Source organism: Propithecus coquereli, unplaced genomic scaffold (genome assembly GCF_000956105.1).
Source record: "Propithecus coquereli isolate 6110/MARCELLA unplaced genomic scaffold, Pcoq_1.0 Scaffold167, whole genome shotgun sequence".
Lineage (NCBI taxonomy): Eukaryota > Metazoa > Chordata > Mammalia > Primates > Indriidae > Propithecus > Propithecus coquereli.
In genome coordinates, this window is record NW_012141302.1 from 943,576 (window position 1) to 967,682 (window position 24,107).

The 24,107-nt window shown below is 35.4% G+C and overlaps 1 protein-coding gene across 1 annotated transcript in view; it reads right to left on the reverse strand.

Moving 5' to 3' along the window:
- Positions 1-24,107, reverse strand: part of PLCL1 (phospholipase C-like 1) — a 341,549-nt gene that overhangs the window by 50,755 nt on the left and 266,687 nt on the right. The window contains exons 2-3 of the mRNA XM_012641647.1: positions 4,139-6,613; positions 2,948-3,151 (exon numbers count right to left, since the gene is read on the reverse strand). Coding sequence (XP_012497101.1) covers positions 2,948-3,151; positions 4,139-6,613 — 2,679 coding nt within the window. The remainder of the gene's footprint in view (positions 1-2,947; positions 3,152-4,138; positions 6,614-24,107) is intronic.

Genomic DNA, 24,107 nt, shown 5'->3' on the forward strand with positions numbered 1-24,107 from the left:
GGTTGAAAAAAGAGAGTAAGCCAATGTGGCTGGAGGAGGGTGAGCAAAAGAGAGGTTGCCGGGGTGAGGCTGGGAGAGGCAGGTGGGATTGGAGAGGCAGGGGAGGCTGTAGAGGTAGGTAGGGCTGCAGAGACAGGTGGGGCTACAGAGACAGGTGAAGTAGGCAGGCAGGGCGGCCCTGTAAAGCCACAGTAAGGAGATTCAGTTTTATTATAATGAGAAGCCACTGGAGGATTTTAAGCAAGAAAGTGACATGATCTGATCTATGTTTTTAAATGATCACCCTGGATCTGAAGAGTATCTTCAAAGACCTCTTTAGAAAAATACTAACACTAATACACCAAAGAACATTAAAGATGCCCACCAATACAATGTAAATCCTAGAAAGTAAAAATGGTGTTTTTAATTTTGAGGCCAACATCATCATTACATGTATCTGTCCCTACCCACCTCATCCCCCAAAAGAAATACTCAACAGAGACTTCAATAGTGTTTTCAATCACTTCTGCGTTCTACCAAGTTTACTGTTTTGTGTTCAGTGCCCTACCAAAATGAAAAATCATTTCCATAGGAAACTGTAAGTGAAGACTTTGTCATAAGTATCTCTGCTTTCCACTGCAGCCTATTTTAACCTTTGGAAAACCATGCTCTGCCTACAATCACAATGTGCATTTTAAAAATACAGATGAGAAAAGACTAATATTTCAGACTTGGATTCAGCAGATAAAACTGAAATAACAAAACACTATCTGACACTTGGGGATGTGAAATGGAAACTGTCCAACCATGGAGCAGGTGCCTTTCTGTTTATTACAAGCCCAGCTCCAGAGAGTGCCCTCTCCATGACTGATTTTTCTTTTTTAGCTCAAAAGGGAAGTGGAGGAATAAGTGATTTCTACTGTCTGTCTCTATGGCAACCAGTATCCTAATTTCACCTCTTAAATGACAATTATACCTATTCACTGAATCGCTTTCAATCCCACTGTTATGATGAAAAAATTGATTTCATGAAAAATGAGATACAGGTAATAGGTGAACTTTTCCCCTAGCAGCCATGAAGTACACTTCATAACAGGTACAGTCATTCATAAGCGGAATGTGCTCTGTGGGGCTTTTTCTTTTTCAGTTGCAGGATGTTAACCCAAATATCTTTCCTCTCATTGTCTTTTAATGAGAAAATGTTATTCTTTTTTCCTTAACATTTATTTTTACTCAATTATAAAATTAGTTGGGTTCATTATAAAGAGTCTGGCGAATACAGAATAAAATAGAAAAATATAAAGAAGAAAATAAAATTCACTCTCACATAAAAATAATCACTATTAATAACCTGCTAGCATTTTAGATGCATATACATACAAAAACAATTTAAATATTATTGTGCATACTTTTTGTAACCAAATATTTTATAAAACAGATTATTTTATAAAACTTATCATTAAATATTCTTCTAACACATGATTTTAATATCTTCAAAGGAATCTATAATATGGACTATATTTTACTTAACTAATCACTCTATGTTGACATTATTAAAAATGTTTATACACACCTCTATTTAGCTTAGAATAAATCCAAAAAAAAGGAAATATATAGATCAAATGAATAACATCTTAAATTATATTGCCAAATTTTTCTCCAAGAAATACATCAATTTATTTTCCCACTACAGGTTGATGTGTGAGAGTGCCCATTTTCTTAAAATCTTGATCAGAGGTACTATTTTTAAAAAGAAAAAACATGCCAATTTGATGAAGAAGGGAGTATCTTATTACATTCTTTAATTTCAAATTAAAAACTTATTTTAAGGTTAAATATATTTTTACAATTTCCATTGTTTTTTAGGGAGCAACACATGAATTGCCCATTCCTCTCTGTAGCAAAGTTGTCCCCTAATATCCATTTTCCCTCTATTTCTTAGTAACAGAAAAGACAACTTTTAGCACATAGCCCCTTGAAATGAAATCTTCCATTCTCCTGTGTAACTAAGTGTGGTTATGTGTCTAACTCCAAGCTGATGAAATATAAGCAAAATTGATCTATGCTATTTCAGAGAAATGTCCTTCAGGGAAGAGGATATACCCTCTTTCTTCTCTTCATCATTCAGGATGGCTGAAATGCAGATGTTATGGTTGGAGCTTCAGCAGCCACTTTAGACCATGAGGATATGGGCTACACTCCAAAGATGGTGGAAGAGAAAACTAGAGGGAGCCTGGGTTCTTAAGAACTTTGCAAAAGTGTCACCTTCAATGGCTTATCTCCAGATTTTTAGGTGAAAGAATAAAAACTTTTTGTTTTTAAGCCATGATTGGGTTACATTTTTTTGGTATATGCAGCTGAACTTAATCTTGATTGATATACAATTTTCCCTGTCATTTTTTTAAGTGCTCTTTCTGTTTTAAGTATATTTATATTTTATCTGACGTATATGCTACAAATTTTCTCAGTTTGTCATCTGCTCCTTAATTTTGTTTATAGAATCAGGAGATGCAAAAATATAGTTATTCTTAAATCTAATTACTACATAAATTTCATTATATATTCAGAAAAATTAGATTATAGTATTAGCTTAGAAAACTAGATTCCACAGAAATCTTTTGTCTCAATCATCATAAGGCAGCACTGAGACATAAGTTTACTTCCTATAGGTATACAATTAAACAGTTATATTGCAGCCTAAAGTCATTTAGATGATGAGTGTATATGTTTGAGAGTTTGTTCAATAATTCATTTTTTGCTAAAGCAGAGATTTTCCATTTGTGCAAGGCATTTTCTCAGAAGTCTCCACTGGGACTCAGTGGAAGCTCAGTGGGCTGGCTCTGCCTGCTACCTCCTATCCATGTTTCAAAAGCAGCCTGTGTTATTCTTTGGAGTTCCACAAACGGGTCCCTGCCATTAGTGATTTCCCACACAAACAGTTAAGAGATGGGGAGTCACAATTTCCTACCAGATCGTAAGCAGCCAGCATCTTTTTCTGCACATCTGGAATTGCACCCAGAGGCTCCAGGTAAGGAAAGCTATCTTTCATCACGAGAGAGACTGAGGGAGTATTGTCACTGGTGATGAGCCGAGAGGACAGGGTCAACAGGCACTGCTTCAGACTGGCAATTGGAGGGAGTCCACACAGTTCCTTAATAGAGACTATCGCATTCTGGGAGGAAGAAAACATGGAATCACACTTCTGACCATAAGACACATCAGCCCCAGCACGCCCAGGTTTACACAAAAGTATGTTTATTAAAAGTTTACCTTTGGAGACATCTATCATTGGAGTAAAATAGATTATAACCAACCACAAATGTTGTGATGTGCACAGAGATAACACAGAGAGCTGCTTCACGGTTACACTTCATCTTTCTCAGTTTTTGGCAGCCACCAAAAGTATGCCACAAAAGCAAAGCAGCACGTGACACAAGGCTATACAGTGCTTTTCAAAGCAGAGCACAGGAAGATTCACATAAGTGAGTACTGCCTGGCCATGACTATCTTATTTGATTTGTGTCATGATGATGAGGAAAACATAATGCCAGTGGCTGTTCATTGAAATGCACCTCCCTTGGACTTTCCCCGCGGGGGAGCAGGCTGCAATATCTCACCACCCTCCATGCGACTAATCATCAATGGTACGCTTTTGTCACCCCATCGGAAAGGCACCTGACAGACATACATACTGAAAATGTATTTCATGTAGAGCTACTTTTGTCCATGTTACGGTCTTTTTAACAAATTCATTTGAAACTGGAATTATGACTATTTTACATTTTATTAACAGTGAACAGTGCCTAATCTAGTATGTGCTTCATGAATTTAATGACAATGGTGGTCTTCATTTTTCTACTGATTAGACTCCAGATAATCCTTAACCCAAAACACTTTATGTTAAGATAATATAGTTTATCAGCACTTGACACTTGGAAAAACCTTATCTATAATAACCCTCCTTAATATGTATTTTAAATTCATAATATAAAATATGTCAAAGATATATTTCAAGAATTATATTAAATTATATAAAATATTCTAATTATATATAAAGTCAGGTATAGAAATGATTGATAACTAATCTAATATGGAGATTTACAATAATATTGGAATTATGTCAGGGTAGAGGAGGAGAATGTGGGATTTTTTTTCCTACCTGCATATTTTCTCTCATGTCTATGGCTTCTCGTAAGGGATGAACCGCTATTTTAAAGATGTCATCTATGGTTTTAAGACCAATATTCCTGAGCATGTTATATTCCCGAACTTTCTTCCCCATCCTCACTGAAAGGCTGCGTTTCTGTGCCTTCCCTCCTCCACTTCGATTAGTTATTGCTATGTGGACAAAAAGGGTTACGTGCTCCATGATATCACCCACAAAAGAGCGCAGGGGAACATGCCGATATCCAGGCTGCAAACATTCAAAGGGTATTGTGTATTGCCCTATAAACTCATCCCCGATGTAGTCATCATCCAGAACAACAAAACGGATCATGGCCAGCTCAGGTAGGTTTACTTGAAACTCAAAAGTTTCATCAAAAATGGGATTATCACTGTTTTGTTGTACAGTTTTAGTTCTTTGTTCCGAACAGTCCGCTGGAATTCCATGTATCTCTATACAAACATAGGGATCTATGACATCCCCTTTGGCACAAGCTCCCTTGGGCTTTGGGAAATTCTGACCACTGATGATCTTGATATGAAGAACTAGAGGAGATACCCCAGGTACGATGCCCTTTGTATTTGCACTGAAGTAAGAAACCTCATCTCGCATGATAGACGGCCTTAGAACATAACCACATCCTCCATTTTGAAGAAACCAGCCTGTGTGAAGGTCCATCATTGGACCCGGAGTCTGAAAATTCATTGCCACAATCTGACAGCCACAATTCCAAAAGTCCTGTGGATTCAAGTTACTGGAATCGATCCTCACGGCACTTGGATAGATTCTTGATAAGAACTTCTTATTATAATTCACAAAATCCTCTGGGTATTCATTTGCAATTCGGCTGGCCTCTGTTTCACTAAAGGAACAAATTTCCCAATAGTTTTGGCTTTTCATGGACAGTTCAAAATCCCTGTACTGAACAGACTTACAAATAGATACCAGATCAGAGAGCTCCCTACAGAGCCAGATTTGTTTCTGCTCACCGTTGTAATCTACTGACATCCTTCGAGACATTTCAGCTTCTTCATCTTCATCTGTTACTTCTCCTTCTAACACATCTGCATCAGAGGGCAATTTCTTTCCTTTCACAATGATCATTCTTTTCAATTTTTCCGGTGATGGGAGGTAGGATTCTGATGGCAAAGGTGCTTCAGTATAGAGTTTATTGCCAAAGACCTTTTTCATCTGCTGAACCATTACCTTCTGCTGTGGGAGGGAGCAATGATTCCCCAAGCAAAGAATGAGTGGGTATTCAGAAGCCACAAAGGCAAATTTATTTATCACTTCTATGACACTTCGAAAGGAAACATGTGTTGTCACGTTATTTCTATTACAAAGGATGGGTTCATTATCTGAACCGTCACTTACATCAAGTTCAATGCTTCGACAGCCCATTTTCAAGGCTCTAACATACCCATTGATGTCAGCTGGTCCCCTGAACTGGTCTTCTACCAGATACGTGTTATGAGAGGCATTGATGTAGTAGTGAGATAATGGCTGGGTCATATCTTGAGCAACCTTCTTTTGCTCAGGATCAAAAATGTCACATTCTGGTGACAATAAATACTGGGTAAAGCCATCAATTGCAAGAAACCCTTTTTGACGTCCCTCTTCAGAAAGTTCATACCTCCTAATTATGTTTAAGCACATATCCTCAGTGATATGGGTGACTCCTTGCTCAGCTTCTAAAAAGAGCATGAGATCATTGGCATCCAAATATTCTTTGTTTTTAGATATCTGTACAAGTAAGAAATACACTTCTGGCCTGGTGCAAAGTTCACAAAAAGCTTCACAAAATTCCTCTTCTGTCACTCGGGTGGTTAGCTTTTCTTTGCTCTTCTGGATTTCTTTAAACTTTAACCTGATCTTGGATTCCTTCAGTGTAGGGTTGAGTTGTTTTATTAACTCTACAGAGGTATCTTCCAACATAATCCCATTCCCATCAATATCTGCTGCTTCAAACACGGTTTTCAACCACATGAACCTTGGTGTGTTCTGGTTGCCCTCCATAAAATCAAGGGGTTGCTTACTTCGAGAAACCAGGTACCGTAACCCAGACACCCAGATATTTGCTACGTCTGCTGAATTGGCAACTAGGTCCAGAGACTCGTAGTTTTCCCCATGGAGTATAGAAAAGGCACAGTCCTCACAGATCTGGTCAGCAAGGCCATTGTTTCTAAACGTTTCTGTGTTTTTCCCCAGTCTGATCTCTTTTATGGCAGAAATATCAAGTTTAGCTTTCTCAAGGTCCTTCTTGGAAGGTTCCCAGCGAAGAGCTTGGAGGTCTGTGTCCAGAGTGAAAAAACGGTTGTAAATGCGAGAATTTGGCCGGACTTTCTTCAGTTCACAGCCAGCTTGCATGAAGCTGATGCAGTCATTTGCACTGCTAATTTTCTTTTCCGATGGCATGCTGCTGAAAGACACGGTTTTCTTTCTTCCACCACATTTTTGGTTTGAAGGATCCTGTAAAATAATTTGAAAAGAATGAATCAATTTCCTTTAGAAAATAGACAGATTCAGTAACACTCTATGATCTCCTCAAATTTTACTTAGATATTGTGATTATTTCAACAGAAGCTAGCCTAAAATTTACCTTCATGCTGTTTCAGAAAAGAAAAATTGCTAAGAGAATTGATATTAGGTTCAGAAAAAAACTTATTTTTCAAATGCCTGTCTGTTCTTTGAAATAAAATCAAGCATTAAGTATAAATCACTCCTATTTGTTCATTAAAGCAAATTTCTTAAGAACCTCTACCTGCTGGTGCATTGACTACCTAGCTCAACTCCCATTAGATATGTGAAAGAAATAAAGCTGGATTTCTTTAAGAAGTTTTCTTCATTTATACTTTGCAACAGTTTAAAAAGTTCTCTCTTAAAGCTAGTTTAAATAAAAGGCTTTTACTGTAACATACTTCATATCACCAAGGGCTTAACTAAACAGCTTAACTCTTTTTCCTCAAAGTATTTCGAGGTGTCTTGAAAGTCAGATGAGAGCTAATAGCCAATGGCTCTCATCCAAGCAAATTTTCAGACTGAGGTAAACAATTTAAATGAACATAATAGGAATTCACATCAGCATTTGAGTCTACTGCTATTAGCAGGCAGAGCTTACAACTAAACAGAAATGTGAATGGCTCCACTAACTTTTAAGGTTCTTGTGATGTAAGTTAAATTTCAAAACCTTTTGCCAGAAGATTTCACAGGGAACACTTGTACTTTGAAAATGCCTCCATTTCTGGAAGTGTCCTTGGGTCTTAGTCTCACAGAATCCCAGTCTCTTCAGCCTATTTCCCCCTCTCTGATCAACAGTGCCAACAGGGCATTGAACTTCATTCGTTCAGATTAGTGTATCTTAAGCAGGTCATTATTTCTTGTGGCTATTTCTTTCTTGGTTGTATTTAGGCCTTCTCACCTGCCGTCCTTCCTAAGATACAGCTCCAGTCTTCTGAATACTCATGAGATGATGGATTTCATCTTAGTCTTGAACTGTCCACTGTGTCTGTCACTCCCAATTCATGTGCATTGAACGTCTGACCAATGCCACTTAAACTGGATATTTCTTTATACTCTCCTCTGTTCTGACCATAGACTCAAGTTAATAATGTTCCCAACCACATCATCAACTCAAAAAATTGTCCCAAGAACAAATTTCCCAGAAGCATCTTAATGCATGTTTACTGTGCCAAATTTACAAGTGTACCAAAGAATCAGTAAAACATAGGGTCCAAAGGGCATTGTCCTCAGAGCAAAAATAATTATTCTCAAGTTGTGATTATTCCACTCACCAGATATATAACCTTGGGTAAGTCACTTAATCTTTCTGAATCTTAACTTCTGATAGGAATTAGTAATCTTTACCTATAATACAGTGTTATTGTGAGACTCAAAAGAGAAAATGCACATGACTGTCCTTTATAAACTCTGAGCGCTTGTAAGGTTATTCCTTTGAAAAGAAGAAGAGCATTTCCTCATGTGCCCATTCACCATGGGACCATCAACAGGAACTGACCAGAATATCAGGGGTTATCCAGAAGTTAATTCATTCCTGACTTCTGAAGATTTTAGACAAGTCTTCAGTGATAAACTGAAAATATTTTTAAAACAACCACATGGTGTTACTATTTCAAACACTAAAAAGTATAACCAAAGTTGTCTGGGCCATCTCCTTCACTGGAATTCTTTTAAAACAGAGTAGAATCTCTTTTCTGAGTCCTCATTTAACTGACCCTGCCTGCATGAGCCTGCCTATCCTATAATATAGAAAAGACAGGTTAATTTATTATTCAATTGACTAAAACCATGCCTGTGAAAAGAACAAAATTTGCTTTAGTCATGAGATGTTGGTGGGATGATTCATTGACTCAACTATATATCAGATCTTCAAATGACAAAGATATAAATTACCCAGTTTAGATTACAGAATATTATCTCGTGGTGCCCTGGCATTTAACAGCTTTGCACCTGCTTTTCCAGAGAGTTGCTATTTTTAATTATCCCATAGTGGTCAATTTCCTCATCCTTAAGTTAAAAAACAACTATAAATCTTCAGCCATTTATACGCAGATGCTCTAATAGAACACGTTCAAAATTGTCACGACCCACATGCTCAGAAATATCAGATGTTTGTTGGTATTTTTCCACAGCATCAAGGCAAGTACCTAATGGCATTGCTGAGACAGGATTAATCTACCAAGTAAAATAAAGACGGAAACTGTGAATTGTGATGGTGAGACTGTGACTCAGCTTTTAAAGCTAACTGTTTGACTTGACTTTTAAGCTAATGAGAGCTTTCACATTAAAAATTATTTTTACATAAGCAGATCATGTTCCAAATAGAATTGTTGTCAGCAGAGTTATAAAACCTCTCAGTTCCTAGCAAACCTTAAATGGGAAATCAGTGTTCCTCTAAATGCATGTATATGGTTGCTATGCCCCACACATGGTATTGCACTAGCCTTCTCCACAGTTGAACATTTTGGTCAGCTCAAGCGAGCCACTGTTTATTTATGAGAACAAAACTACTGCTGTGAGAATCGCTTTCTCTTATAAGCCTCTCTTCTTTGTGATATCGCCTTCAATCAAGACTCTCCTTCCTAGTAAGACAAGCCCCTCAAGAGATAAATGTTTTCTGTCTAGCCCCAAAAGAAATCCACCTGCCCCATAATGTTTATTTCTTGCTTTGACCTGCAATCCCTAAAACTTGGAACCAGTAAAAAAGTCTGATTCTTAGGTTGTCATCTCACAAAGGACAAAATCTAAAGTCATTACAAGTCCCCAGATGAGCTAAAAATTGGCCAGAGCATGTGTGAACAAATAATTAGCTTGTCTGCTGATAACTAGAGCCAAGATTATTTATATTCAAAATATGCTGGAAAGGGTTCAAGACTCTGATATTTCTCTAATTCTACCACAGAAAAAGATAACATCTGGATTCAGAGTGCCAACACGCTGTTCTTTCAATGGCCGTGCTATGCATTGGCTCTGACAGGTTGGGAGGAGGGGAGATGGACATGGTGTTTCAGTGAACAGGAAGGATGGAAGACTCCAATCCCCTTCTGACCTACTTCACCATCACAGCCTCTAAGCCAGAGTCCTCCGCCCCCACATCTGTATTCCCCTCAAGAAGATTTTGGCAAACTGGAGGTGGGAAAGGAAGACTATTAAGATAAACAGACAAAGAAAGTTAAAATGCTAGTTATAGGTTTTCCTTGTTCATAAATACAAAAAAAAATTATCATGGAATGATTGTGAATCCATTGCAGTCATCTATATATTGGGAAGACAGGTATTTCTGGCACTTTCCAAAAGAAACCAAGTTTATTATCAGTTCAGGTGTGCTCTCATCAGCTTCCAGTTCATTAGATGATTGAATTGATTCCAATGACCACGACATCCTTTCAGAAGATTTTTATAAAGTACAAGGACTTTCCATTTATTTCAAAGCCAACTTTCCTCACTTGGGAATGAAAGCAAGAGGTTGAAGTACCAATCTCCATCCCTACCACCACCACCAAAGGTTCTCTTAGAGCAGCTTACAACAAAAAACTTTAAATTTGTTAAGGATAAATAGTACATTGAGATGCCTCTGTCTCCTAAAGCTTGGCCCCATGCTCTAGTGCAGTACAAGAATTAGTCAAACATTGAGCTCAATCCTTTCAATTTCCTAACATTCTATGCAAAAGTTTCCAAATTATGATTTCCCAAGAAGGCATCACATTTAAATAAGTTAAATAATAAAGCAAATAAACCAAATTAGGTTTATATGGTCCCAGAACATCTCCAGATAATACTTCACATTTTAGATCTATGGTCTTTTAAAATTAATCAGTACTTTATAAAGGATTTTATCATCAAAATCAAGAAGTCTCATAAACTGCAAAAGCAATAGATAGATATTTTACTCTCGTTAAACAACACAAGAAACTGATTTATCTATGAGCATTGTTTCTAATATATTCATATCATAAAGATAATTTCTATCTAATCTTAAGTGGTAAGGGCTGATTTCTAATCTTAGAAATCATTTCAAAACACTAAGAGGAAATGGGAAAATATTCTTTTAATTTTTTTATTTTTTTCATTTTTTGTATAACATTATTGCTTATCCCCTATTAGAAATAGGATACCAATCATGATTAAATGAGATTCCCATACAATAGTAAAATATTTTCAGCTCCTTAAACATATTTTATTACACTAGTATTGAAAAAAGTTCACATAAGCCAAATTAATAAACATATTTTCATAAATTCCCATTGACATTTGCTCTCTGAGCCCAAGATTAAATATACTGCAAATTCCTTAAAAATAAAACAAACGAAATCATTTTCCTTCACAAGACATTGATAAGCTCCAAAGAAACTCTGCTTATTCAATGCAAACACAGCTTTGAGTCTTAATTGTGAAAATATTGAATTATTTCAATATAATAATTTCAGGGAAAAGTATACTGAAATAGCACAAAAATGTGAATGTGCTTAATGCTATAGAACTATACACTTAAAATGGTTAAAATGATACAGAAGAACAAGAATCAGGAAAAAATAGTTAAAATGGTAACTTTTATGTTATGTATATTTTAACACACAGGGGAAAAAAGTATACTGCATCGTATAAAATTTAAAAATGAATGAGAAAATATCATGTTCAATTTTGCCTCCCTGTGACCTAGTGAGCAGGTTTAAACATCTAATTTTATCATCACATATACTTTTTGGCTTTTGGCAGATTGTTTTTAAGCAAACAGTTTCTAAGATGGTTCTTTGTTAAAACAGAACAGATTTACAAAATCCTAAAGAATAAAAATCAAAACGCCAGTTGTCAAACTGTAATTAGAAGGAATCTTTGTTTCAGAACACAGAAATCCATCTTAAATGCAGTACACTAAAGTGATATTCTCTTAGTGTAAAAGGTGGGCAAAGACTTATGTTTGAAGAGTTCTCTTAAGAAAGTCTTAATAAAAAATTTAATAGATTATAACTAAAAAACAAAAATAAAGGCACATAAGTTTTATTTTCACCACAGGGACCCTATCCGTTCTTATATACAACCTATAAACTATAAAACTATACTATTCATTCTGATTTTATCAACTTCCAAGCAAATCTCAGAAACAAAAATTTTGTTGATACATGAAATTTTCAAAGGACGTGGAAATAGAGTCTAAAATCCTGATGAGTTCCAATCCTAGATACTGAGAAGCCTCTGGTCTTATTCTTCATTCATTCATTTGACAAACAGTAAGAGATACTTACTCTATTCTGTGGACTAGTACATTACTGAGTTTTGAGAAAATTGTTAAGATCTGATTTTCATCTTAGATATTATCACTCTGAATACATGCTAGAAGGATTTGGTATGGACAAAACTGAAGATGGTGCAGTAGGTAACTACTGCAGTGTTAAAATGAAGAGATGGTGATGGCGTGAGGTAGATTACTAATAAAACGAATGAAGAGGAGTGGGAAATATCAAGAAACATGAGATAAAACAAGAAGTTCTTGACTGGGTATAGGATGACTTCTAGGTTTTTGTTTGAGTGAGAGGTGAGTGGCAACATCCCTAAATGAGATATGAACTATCAGGAGAGATGAAGTTGAAGGGGACACTTAAGTTTACTTTGGGCCATGGTGGATTTCAGATGACTATTGGCCATCTAGGTGAAAATATCCAGTGGAAAGTTGGATATATGAGTCAAACCTCCAGGGAGAAGTCTGGACTGGAGTTTCAGAGTTGGGAGTTGTAGCTGTACAGGGATAAACTGAACTTTAAGCATGATAAAGTCACCCATGAAATAAAAGCAGTTGGAAATGAGCTAAACCCAGAGGGACACAAGTATTTAGAGGCTGGACAGGAAAGAAAACCTAAAAGAGAAAAAGGCTGAGGGGTAAGAAAGCCAGGAGTATGAGCTTTCACAGCAGCCAATACTTGTAGGAAAGAATGCTGGAAAATAAGATCTGAAGATAGCTTATTGAATTCGGCAGTTAGGATGTTACTGCTAACTTTGACAAGAGAATGGCTTATGTTCCCTTCAAGTTGCTGAAGAGAGAGATAGGAGTGAGATCAAACTGCAGCCCTGAGAAGAGCTGAGGGGCAAAGGTTCCAGAAAAGGAGGAGAAGGTCCCGTGGTGGGAAAAAAGCCAGGACGGCTACAGTGTAATAAGTGAGGGATAGAGTGGCCCCAGATGAGACTAGAGCAACAGGCAGAAAGTGATGAATCCAGGAGAAGACAATTCTCAAAAATGCTGGCTGTACTAACTTGGACTGGTGATCAAAGACTGGAATTCAGTTCTGATGCACATACTTTCCGTGTCCAGTGGGCCAATGCCCAAATACACATCCACGTTTGGCAGTTAGGTGGTCTAGAGAAAACCCATCCCCATACACAAGGCCTAATTCTTCACATAAAACTCAAGGAAGTGGGAAGGCTGAAACTTGCCTGCAAGGTAAGGGAAGGTTGCAACTGGAGAATTAAACCATTAATTCCATATTAAAATTTCCAAAGCTATTTTCCCATGGTCAACCCAAATTACTTAATGCAGGGTCACAAACCAGTGACACACTTATTTATGGTTAACACCATGTGACCCACTCAATGTCACCGTGTGATACAGTGAGAGTGGAGGTCCTTGTAGTCACCACTGAGAAGTAGCTGAACCCCTGAGCTTTGACATTGGCTCTCCCTAAAGCCTCCCTTATTGGTAAGAACCTGAACAGCTATTTTAGGATGGAGAAAGAAAGCATTCCTTCTCTACGCCATCTTGTAAGTCAACAGAATTTATTAAAGTCAATGCTAAGTGTATGCACGTATATCTCTCTCACCAAATTAAGTTTTATGTCTGTATTTAAAATTACATTTCATAAATTCACTCAAGCCATCTCCTTTAGGAAACCCACTCTAATTTATATGCTGGAGCAAGAGTAGGATGCTATAATAATTAAAATACAGTCACCCCCAAAATTTTGCACATCTTCACTTAAATGACTCTTCTCACTTGAAAGCAAAAATAATTGATGTTCTAAAAGCAAAGTTGGGGATAGAGTTCAGAAAGAGTCCATTTCAGAGTGGTTACTTAGTACCATTGATTTGTTTTGTTGAACAGAAGCTTCCCTTGTGCTATACCTCACTGGAATCATTCACTCATTAGAACTCATTAAGAAATGACACTCTAAATAAAAGTGATTTTCTCAAGCTCTTATTCTGCATGATTTCTACCCAGTTAAGGTTTTTCTGCAAGAATAACTATTTTTATACATATCCCATGTATTATTTCAAATACGTTTATACGAAGATTGACTGAGCCTCTATTCTGTGCTATGTATGCATCATATAAGTAACTTCTTTAAAAAATCATAATCCCAACATTAACGTTGCCTGGAATAAATGCCCTCTCTCCATCATTCTTTTAATGTATAAATTTTTTGTAGCTGATGAAATTAGTAAATATTTAATGGAATAATGATAAAAATCATCAAATTTAATAATTAGAGCAAAGTATATAAAGAATGCTTTTAAATAAACAATAAAAGCAGTTTTAAACGACATTAAAGATGTTTGTGAACAAGACCACAGAGGAGCACAAAGAGCTGAGGGGGCACATGAAAAAGAAGTAGTATAGTACTATGTAAGATGCTCCTTTGCAGCGTCAACTGCTTTCATAGGAAAGGCCCTGTTTCTCAACATAATCTGACCAATCTCCTCTTGCATCCTTCACAGGCCACTGCTTTGTATACAATTATAAGGTACATTAACTCTCCCACTTTTCCAGGCAGCAACATAACCTTTTGCACTAATCCTGCTGCTGCATACAATGCATAGTTATGTTAGTACTGCGCCTTAGTTGCGCCAACATGAACAAAATGAAGGTGACACCAATAAAGGTCATCTGACAATTATTCAGTGGTCTCTGAGGAATGACTTGCTGCTATCAGTCCTGTTGCTCCAAAACAGATGTCTGCCTCACACTCAAAAACACTACATTTAAAATTAATAGGTAGCCTGTGCAACACTTAGCAGAGATGCCAAGAACCAAGTGGGCTTGGAGACTGGGTTATGATTCCATCCTTCCTCGGGAGACCCCCTGCACAGCAGGCCCCAGGAATCCTGGCTGAGCTTATGCCAGTGCCGACTTTGTTGTTTCTGGTGTGAGGATTAATTGGAAGTGCTTTTTAAGGAAAACAGAATGTCACGTCCCTTTAAAAAGAAAATCCATGATTGCATCTTAAATTCAATTGGTAAGGAGGAAAAAAGAAAAAAAATAGGTCCATAATGAAGAATATCTAAACGTATACTTCTAATACCTACATTGCTAATACATTTCTTTCAATGTTTTGTTACAGAGATTAAATGTAGTGCTTCAATTATTTCATAGGTATAAACATAACTTGATTTGTAATTAGGACATTCATCAGAAATTGACATGTAATTAGGTAGGCATTCAACTCTATGCATGATTTTGGTTTTTTATTCTAACTAATGTTGCACATTTACTTAAAATACTTTATCTGAAAAATTGAAATATCAACAGAAATGGAACATTATTAAACAGAGTTCATTTCACAAATGTTCCTGACAAAATTTTCTGTTTTTTTCGTGTACTATACAGTCAGCTCACAGAAGAGTTTTTCTTTCACTGTGACTTTTCCATTTTTCATGGTAATATTTACTCTCAAATATAACACACCAATATATTATTTACATTGATTTTTAGTCATTTTGGAGTTTAAACATATTCTCTAGTCAACTAAATTTGAATAAAACATATTTAAACCTTACAAGGAAATGCTCAATATGTTTCAATAGTATGTGAGTTTCATCATTTGTTATCCTAGGGAGTTACTGGAGCTGAGTTTCAGAAACAGATGTGATTTATAAAAACAAGAAAATCATTTACAGTTATACTAGCTTAAGTGGAAATAGGAGATTTCTATAATCAGGTTTTCTTCAGAGCATAAAGTTTTCATTAATGAAGTAGAGTTGAATAGTCAATGTCCAGAATTTATGGTTTTCTGTGCAACATTTGGTATGGACAAGATTCTAGATTATATTCATCACTTATAAATTCCAATCAGGGGCACATAAAACATGTAACTATTACTAATATTTCAAAGAGATGGAATCAGTTCTATTGTACTATACAGTAATAAACACACGTAGGTTTCTCACTAAGAAAAAATCTTACGGAAGATTTAAAAACAATGAGTTTAATTTTTAAAAACATTTTGTAAATATATGTGACTTGGGACAAGGAGATTAAATTTCAATTTTATAAAAACCTAATTCTATTATATAAGAAATAATGCATTGATAGTCTAAATTCATTTTTCTCTAGATTTGGAGAAGTCTAGTCTACTATTTAATAAATAGCTGTATATCTTGAGAAATGGACCCATTCTTGCATTTGTATTAAGTCTGTATGGATTCTGAAACTTACATTTAAATTATTTTAAAACCTCTCAGTTGAATACTTCTTCTGTGATAATTCCCTAAAAGCAATTTCTGAGCTTTCTTCAAGATAGATCCCTGAACCACACATGAAATAGAATGTCATTTTTCTTGACCCAATGCTATGTGCAAACACATCCTTAATATTTTTTTCTCTTATGATGACAGTAGAATATGCCCTTTGGGACTAGTTACCATAGAGATATAAAAGCTTTGGCTCAAATAGCCAACTTGACTTGAACATCAAGATGAATCTGATTAAAGGTTTCAAGTTTTACCCATAAGTTCCGGAATGGGTTAGAACTAACACTTTAATCCTTATTGCATTACCTCTGATTAACTGAATATCAGCATCTGTTCACATGCAAGGAACAGATGGCAGATCTCAGAGAACAAGTATTCTCAGCACAGAGACTCCTTTAGGGTGAACTCCCCCTCTACCGCCAATGCATGCACCCAGTGAAGGCTCCATGGTCAAAGTAGAAACAAATCCATTCTCTTAATTTAGAAAAATGTGAAAAAAAACTACATAAGGATAGTTTTTATTTGCAATAATAAAACTCAAAGTCTATAAATACCATACTGATAGAAATTGCTGAAATAATTAAATTCCTGTTCCCGAAAGTATTGGATTAGAAATTAATGAATTTTACTCACCACCACCACCTACTTGCATGACTTTGTGCCAAGCAAAGATCAATGTCTATCATTTTTTTCAAAAAAGTATAATGATTTCTTGCCTAATTCATAGGGCTATGTCAAGAATAAAAGAAAATAAAGCATGCCGAAGCACTGTGTAAAGCACAGACCACAATCTGATAAAATTTCAAAACAGTGAATTTTAGATCTCTCTTTCATGAATATAAGTAAAATACGGCAATGTATTAAAAGAGCAATAAATTCTTCAAAAAGTCAGGTTTACTCCAGGAACATAAGAATGAGTCAACATTAAGCAATCCATCAATGTAATTTAATACATAAATAGGTTAAAAGAGAAAAACAATTGATAATAACTAAAACTTTCCCAAAGACATTTGACAAACTACAATATCAATTCCAAACAAAATTCTCTAGTAAACTGGAAAAAGAAGAAAACTTCCTTAACATGACCAAAACTATTTCAGAATCCTAGAGGAAATATTAATTGGTGAAGATTTACAAACATTCTCACTAAAATAAAAAATTTTTTAAAAACCCAAAAGCCTACTATTTATTTACTTTATATTTGAACATAATTTTGCATAGTTAAGCCAAAGCAAAAAGGTGAGGATAAGGAATTAAGCATAAAATATTGTAAAGGAAGTGACAGATCATTACTACTTGCAGAAAATATAATTATTTACCAAAAAAATCCAAAAAGATCAACTGAAAAAATTATTAGAACTAGTAAAGGTGATAGTAGCAAAATACAATATAAACATAGAAAACTTAATATCTGTCTTATATGCCCACTTGTTTCTAAATTAACGGCAGGGGTGATCAGAGGTAAGGGGAATCCCACTCAAATTAACAAGAGATATTATAAACAAGTCAAGAATAAACTTAACAAGATATGTACAAAACTTTTATATAGAGAATTTTATTTCACTTAAAGTTGAAAAAAAAATTGAATCAATAGAAATAATAAAAATTACTGGAAATAAAATGTTGGCAAAATTCAAATTCTCCACTAACTACTAGGCAAATGCAATAATATTGTACTGAAAAACCCAATGGGATGGTTTCAATGGATGGAGTTGTAAGAGGCATTTCAAATAACAATTATGTTATTCAACTATTAGTGTTGAAAAATTCATTTGAACAAAGAAATAACTAGATTGCTGCTTCATTCTAGACAAACAATAATTTTAGATAAGTGTTAAATAAAATATAGACATACTAGAAAAAAATGTAAGAGTATATTTGTGTAGTTTTGGGGTGGGGAAGATCTTTCCCTAACAAATATGTCAAAGCCAGAAATCATAGAGGGAAAGACTGATGGATAGATATAGTAATAAGTTTCTATGTGGTCAAATCTAAGTGGAAAAAAAAAAAAAAAACTCAGACTAGAAAATATTTGCTCTATGTTCCTTAATTTATAAAAATTGTTCAAAACTCATTTTGGAAAATGCATATTCACGAAATTATACAACTGTTTGGGAAATACATAAAAAGATGCTCAAATACATATAATCATATGTATGTATATATACACCCAAATATACACAAATAAAGTTACTATTTTAGCCTATCAGCTTATTAACATTTAAAAAATGTGAGGTTGTAGGGAAATAAAAATTTTCATACAATATCATGTTGAATATAAACCGGTACAACTTTTCTGGAAAACAATTTAGTAATATGTTTCAAAATATTAAAGATGCATCTACTTTGATCCAGCAATATCATTTTTTGGAATTCAAGGAAATCTTAAGAAAATACTTGAATAAATGGGCAAAGATATAAGTAAGAGGTGGTTCATTGCCACTGTGCTGATATTTCAAAAAAATAGGAATAAACTAATAAACTAAACATCCATCCCCAGTAAGGACTGGCAAAATAAATTATGGTACATTTCATGCAACAAAATTCAATGGAGCCCTTATAATGGATGACATAGATCTATACATCTTAAAATGGACACTGTGTGTGTGTATGTGTATATGTACTTAAAAAGCAGGTAACAGAAGAGTACCTATAGTATAGTGTGACACCTCATTATTTACATATGACAAGTCTGGAAAGACATATTCCAATTGGTAATAGTGGTTATGCCTAGGGAAAAGGGGGAAAAATTATGGAATTTGTTTTCTCTGTATTGCTCATATTATTTAAAATTAGCACATATTAGCATATATTATGAGAAAACATATTAAAGATATTTCCACACTAAAGACAATTAAAAAGCATTAGTCCTATAATTACCTCATTAGTTATCAGAAAGATGCACTTGGTAGAGATAGTTAATGATTATCTTTTTAAAACTTTGGCATGACTAAAATGGTTAAAATTTCAAAGTCCATGGGCTAATTTTTATTAAAATAATTTCACTGATGTTATTTTAGTTAAATACAATTTTTAAAATATTTATTGTTCTTGGGAATGGTTGACGCACCCCTGATACAATATAGAAAAATATCCCTTAAATATCATGACAGACCTTCTATTTGGAAATTATTTTAGAATCTTACACTTTAGAACGACTGACTTTAGTTAGCTTTAGTGAAAAGAATGTCCACGGTGCAAATCAATTTTATAGTGTATCTGTAAAATTAGTCTCATAAATATTTAAACAATCAATTTGAATGAAATTGATTGAGGAGTATGTCTCCTCTTAAATCAAAATTTTTCTACCTCTAAGCTTTGAGAGTAGATAATGTTCCCAGAGGGGGAAAAGCAAATTAAACTGAGATTTCCTCACTAGTTGTCTAAATCAATTTGATTTCAATTAAATGCATTCCATTGATAATGAGATGCAAATCTACTGTATTAAATTAGGACTTTATAGAAGTGGACTCAGAAAGAATTTTATACAGGTTACAAGAACTTTAATCTTTCAGAGCATACATTCTAACTATAAAATTTTCAACTACAATCACCAAATACAGAGTGTAACCTTAAAAGTTCTCCATCCTATAGACTTAGCCTATCCCTCTATTTCCATGTCTAAATATGTGACTCCAAATTTGCCTCTGCATTCTGTCTTCCCCAACACACTCCCAAGTCTTCAGAAAATATATTACAGTGCACACACAAAAAATGTCTTTCCTTGTCTCCTAACCCGCATTTCTTTATTTCTCTAATTAGAGGTACAAATTCCCTTCTTTAACAGAGGTTCATTATCTAATCTCAACTAATCTCAACCCACAATATAATCTCCGCCTTCTCCTGCCATTTAAAACACTCTTCTACCAACTGTACTAAACTCTCTGCATTTAATTCATGAATCTCAGGACCTTCAACTAATGAATCCAATATTCCACCCAGAATGTTACTTAAAATCGCAAATATTTTCTGAATTATTTTTATACTCTCAGGAAAAGCAATAGTTGTCAATATATTAAAACAACCTAAATCTGCTCAATTACCACCAGGATTGTTGCCTCATGAGAATATCTGCAGCACAAGAATATAAGCATAAGAAATAATAAGAAATGTAACTAAAATAAAAATTCTCTCATATCTCATGTAAATCTGAGCCAAATTCAGTTGAAATATTAACACTCAATTCTGGTGCATATTCCTAAGTGTTGGCTCACTTTTTTAAAAAACTGCCAGGTGGCTTGCTTTCTTGGTACTGAGAGAAGTTTACAAAATCCTATGAAATTTGAAATAGTTATGCTTGCTCATTTTAGCAGTTTTTAAATAGGGGTGAACATCATAGTTGTTTGTAGGACTATAAATTAACACATACTGGTCTCTAGACTATCAATTTGAATGCAAAGATATTTAATACACAATTTGAATTGTGCGAGGTGGGGTTTTTGGTTATATAAGGTCATTAGCTTTACCAAAGGCCTTTAAATTCCCGTTTGTTGATGAAACTGACTGGCACAATGCCTGAACGGATAAATTTCTAACACACCTACTAACGTTCTCTAAAAAGGATAAGAGACTTTATCCCACGGAGTGTGAGTCCCATGGTGCAGAAATAAAAGAAAAATATTCACATAACATATTTTTCTTCAGTACTGAATCATAAAAGGATTATGGGCAGCAAGGATTCCACGCCGCACTGTGTCAATTAAATTGAATTTGTTTCAAAATAATGTTTCATCTTTTAGATCTCATTTAAATTATCAGTAAAAAGAACATTAAAGTCATTTGTTACTATCGAACTGGTAGAATGACAGGGAAATAAAGTACTTAATGAAACCATTTATAATCTGTAATCATTTTCCTAAAACAGCATTTCCACTAAATACTTTACAATGATAAAGTACCATAATTTACAAATAGCTTAGGGACTAATCTCTAATTAATCTCTTAGAAAAAAAAACTTGACACCTCAACATATTTAAACTTTATTAGCATTGCTATCAAGAAAGCTTGTAAAAAATTAAAAAGGAAATCCATGATGAATTCACTGTACTTACTTACTTTCATATTATCATCCCTAGGCGGTTTCTTAATAATAACTTATATGGATTGATAGAAAAGTGACAGCTAGTCCTATCTACAAGAGTGACTGTGTTCATTATTACTTTAAGAACCTCCAAGTAAAATCACTTGTTGCTCACAAATGAAAATCAAAATAAGAGCGTAAGAGCATCTCACACTTCTAAGAAGTTTTATACCTTTCAAAGGGCTTCCACATTTATTTTCTCAAATGGAAGATTTGAGAGATGAGAAAATCTGAAACACTAGGAGACTGAACAACATTCCCAAAACATATAAATCAGAGCCAGAGTTTGGATGCCAAACCCAGATATTCCTATTCCTGGTTGAATGTCTTTCTCTAAATTTATAACATCTCTGCATTTTATGCTATATTCTTCCAGTTCCCAGTGTGTCAGCTATGGCTATTTTCCTCACTGAATGTCAAATAAAAAGAACTGTCACTTCATACTATTATTAATAGTTATCTCTTCCCAACAGTGGGATATTGCTTGGCAAAAATGCCCCTCAAAAAGAGGGGCCATAAAAAAGGACATGGTATGGGAAACTCTTCTGATTTTGGAATATTTGAAATTCTTTCAACAATACATTTATGGAGTCCCAATTTAGTGCCAGGCACTGACCTGGGTATGTGGTATATGTACTGTAATAGCACCTCTAGGAGAAAGATGTATTGCAGGATAATCACATAAATATGTAATTAAAACTTTTAAGAACTGCTCTGAAAGAAAATACAGGGTATTTTATGTAGAGGGGAATTAATTTAGATTTGAAAGGGGTCCTATGGGTCCCCCGAGGAACTAACATGTAAGCTAGGCAATAGTATCCCATGCAGAAGAAACATGGAGGTTTTAAGGCAGAGAGGTCAAAGTTCTTATATTTTTCAAAAAAAAAATATGTCTAGCTGCTGGATTTGAGGATACAAATCTATTAAAGGAGAGACCAGTTAGATGGTGATTGCAAGAGAAATCAGAGTACACCGAACTAGGGTAAGAACAGAAGTGGGCTTATTTGAGGAGCTGCTGGTGAATAAAAGTAGGGCAATGAGGAGAGGAAGAAGAACCCTCAGATCTCTGGTTTGAGAACTGAGAGGCTGCAGGAGCCACTGGTAGAAATAAAGAAAACTAGAGAAGGAGCAGATTTGTGAGTGGCTCTGGAGTATTGCAAATAAGGAACTAGATCTCAGGATAGACATCTGGGTTTGAGATATAAATTTGGGAATTAGAAATTGTCAGGTTATTAGTGGCATCTGAACCCATGGGACTGGATGAGGTAGCTTAAGGAGAGAAGGCAGACTAAAAAGAGAAGAGTGCATAGCACTGACCTTTGAGAAAGTACATTTCAAATTTAGTTAGAAGAAGAAAAGCTAACAAAGGAGATGGGAAATAAAGGCCGAAGCTATAGGAGGAAACCAAAAGAGTATGTTGTCATGACAGCCAAGAGAAGAGAACATTGCAAGAGAGACAGGGTGGCCAAGTGTGTGAATGCTAGTGAGAGATCCAGCAGGATGAAGAACAATGACCAATGACTACCAGGCTGGATCATATGAATGCTATTGGTGACCTGAGAAAGAACAGTATCAGTGGAGTGAGGGACTGGTGGCTATACAGAGTAGAAAGTAGTAGACTGAAGAATCAATGTGTATAGAATGTTCTACAAAAGCTTGGCTGAGGAGAGGCATTAAGAGACGGGGCAAGGGAGAGAGACAGATATAAATCCATAGAGGCTTTTGTTTGTTTTTGCTGATGCACTAAGGGGCGAAAAAGAGCAATTGAAGATAAGGACACAGAAGGGACAACTGAGAAGAAAGACAGGAAGAGATCCAGGGTTCATTTGGAGGTAATGGCTTTGATAATAAAACTTCTTCCTCCATTGTAACAGGAAGGAAGAAGGGGATGAGTGCAGAAGTAAGTAGGTGACAGGAATGACTGACCGTAAAACGGGGGAATTCACATCTGGTGACTTCTATCTTATCTCTACAGAATAAGGCAAAGTCATTTGTTGAGGGTGGAGAAGAAGGTAGAGAAAATCAGAGGTTTAACAAGAGTAGAGAGGAAACGGTCTTCCATTGTTTTTGCCGGCTCAGCCTCCATTCTCACTCTTATTAAGTGTTTCCCTGAGGGAATCACCTTTCCCAGTTCTCCATCTATGGTCTTCAGATGGAGCTGACCCTAGTCTCCCCTCCCCTTCCTAGTCCTATCACTTCCACCACCGACCTAGATCCTGTAGTAGGCCTGTCCAGACCAGGTCAACCAAAGCATTTGCTACCCTTTCATTAGCCACTGCTTCAACCCAGTGAACCCCAATCCCAGAACCTTTGAGGAGACCACTGGGAAAGAAGAGGGCCCCGGAAAAGGAGCATTCTTTTTCCTCTGGGGCTGCTAAAATGGTAGGATGTAAGTCTGGACCTCCCAGCACCCATCTTTATCTCATCTGGAAACAGACCCAAGAAACACAGAGCTGGGAGATGGAAAGAAAAGGGCGTCTTGATGACTTTTTGTTGCCTCGCATTCAGCTAGATACTCTCAGACATACCAGTGAGTTATTGAGCCAATACTCCTTTCTGCTTGAAAGAGTACAGGTTGGATTGCTGACACTTATAAGCAAAGGCATCCTGACCAATACAGAGACCACGGGAGAGTGGATTGATTAGAGAAATGATTATCTGGCTGTTGAGGGTCTATCTGGCTGCTGGTTATCATAAATTTATAGTGGTATTAGTAACCTCAGGATTTCCATTAAATCATATTCTTTGAAATTTTCAGTAATAATAATACCTAACCCTCTGATATTTAAGTATAATTAGCAATTTCACATAATTACTACTTTTACATAATGAAAATAAAGAAGCTATTTAAAAACAAAATTGTTTATAACAATCTTTTTCCTTGTCTCAAGTTCAAATTAAAGATATACA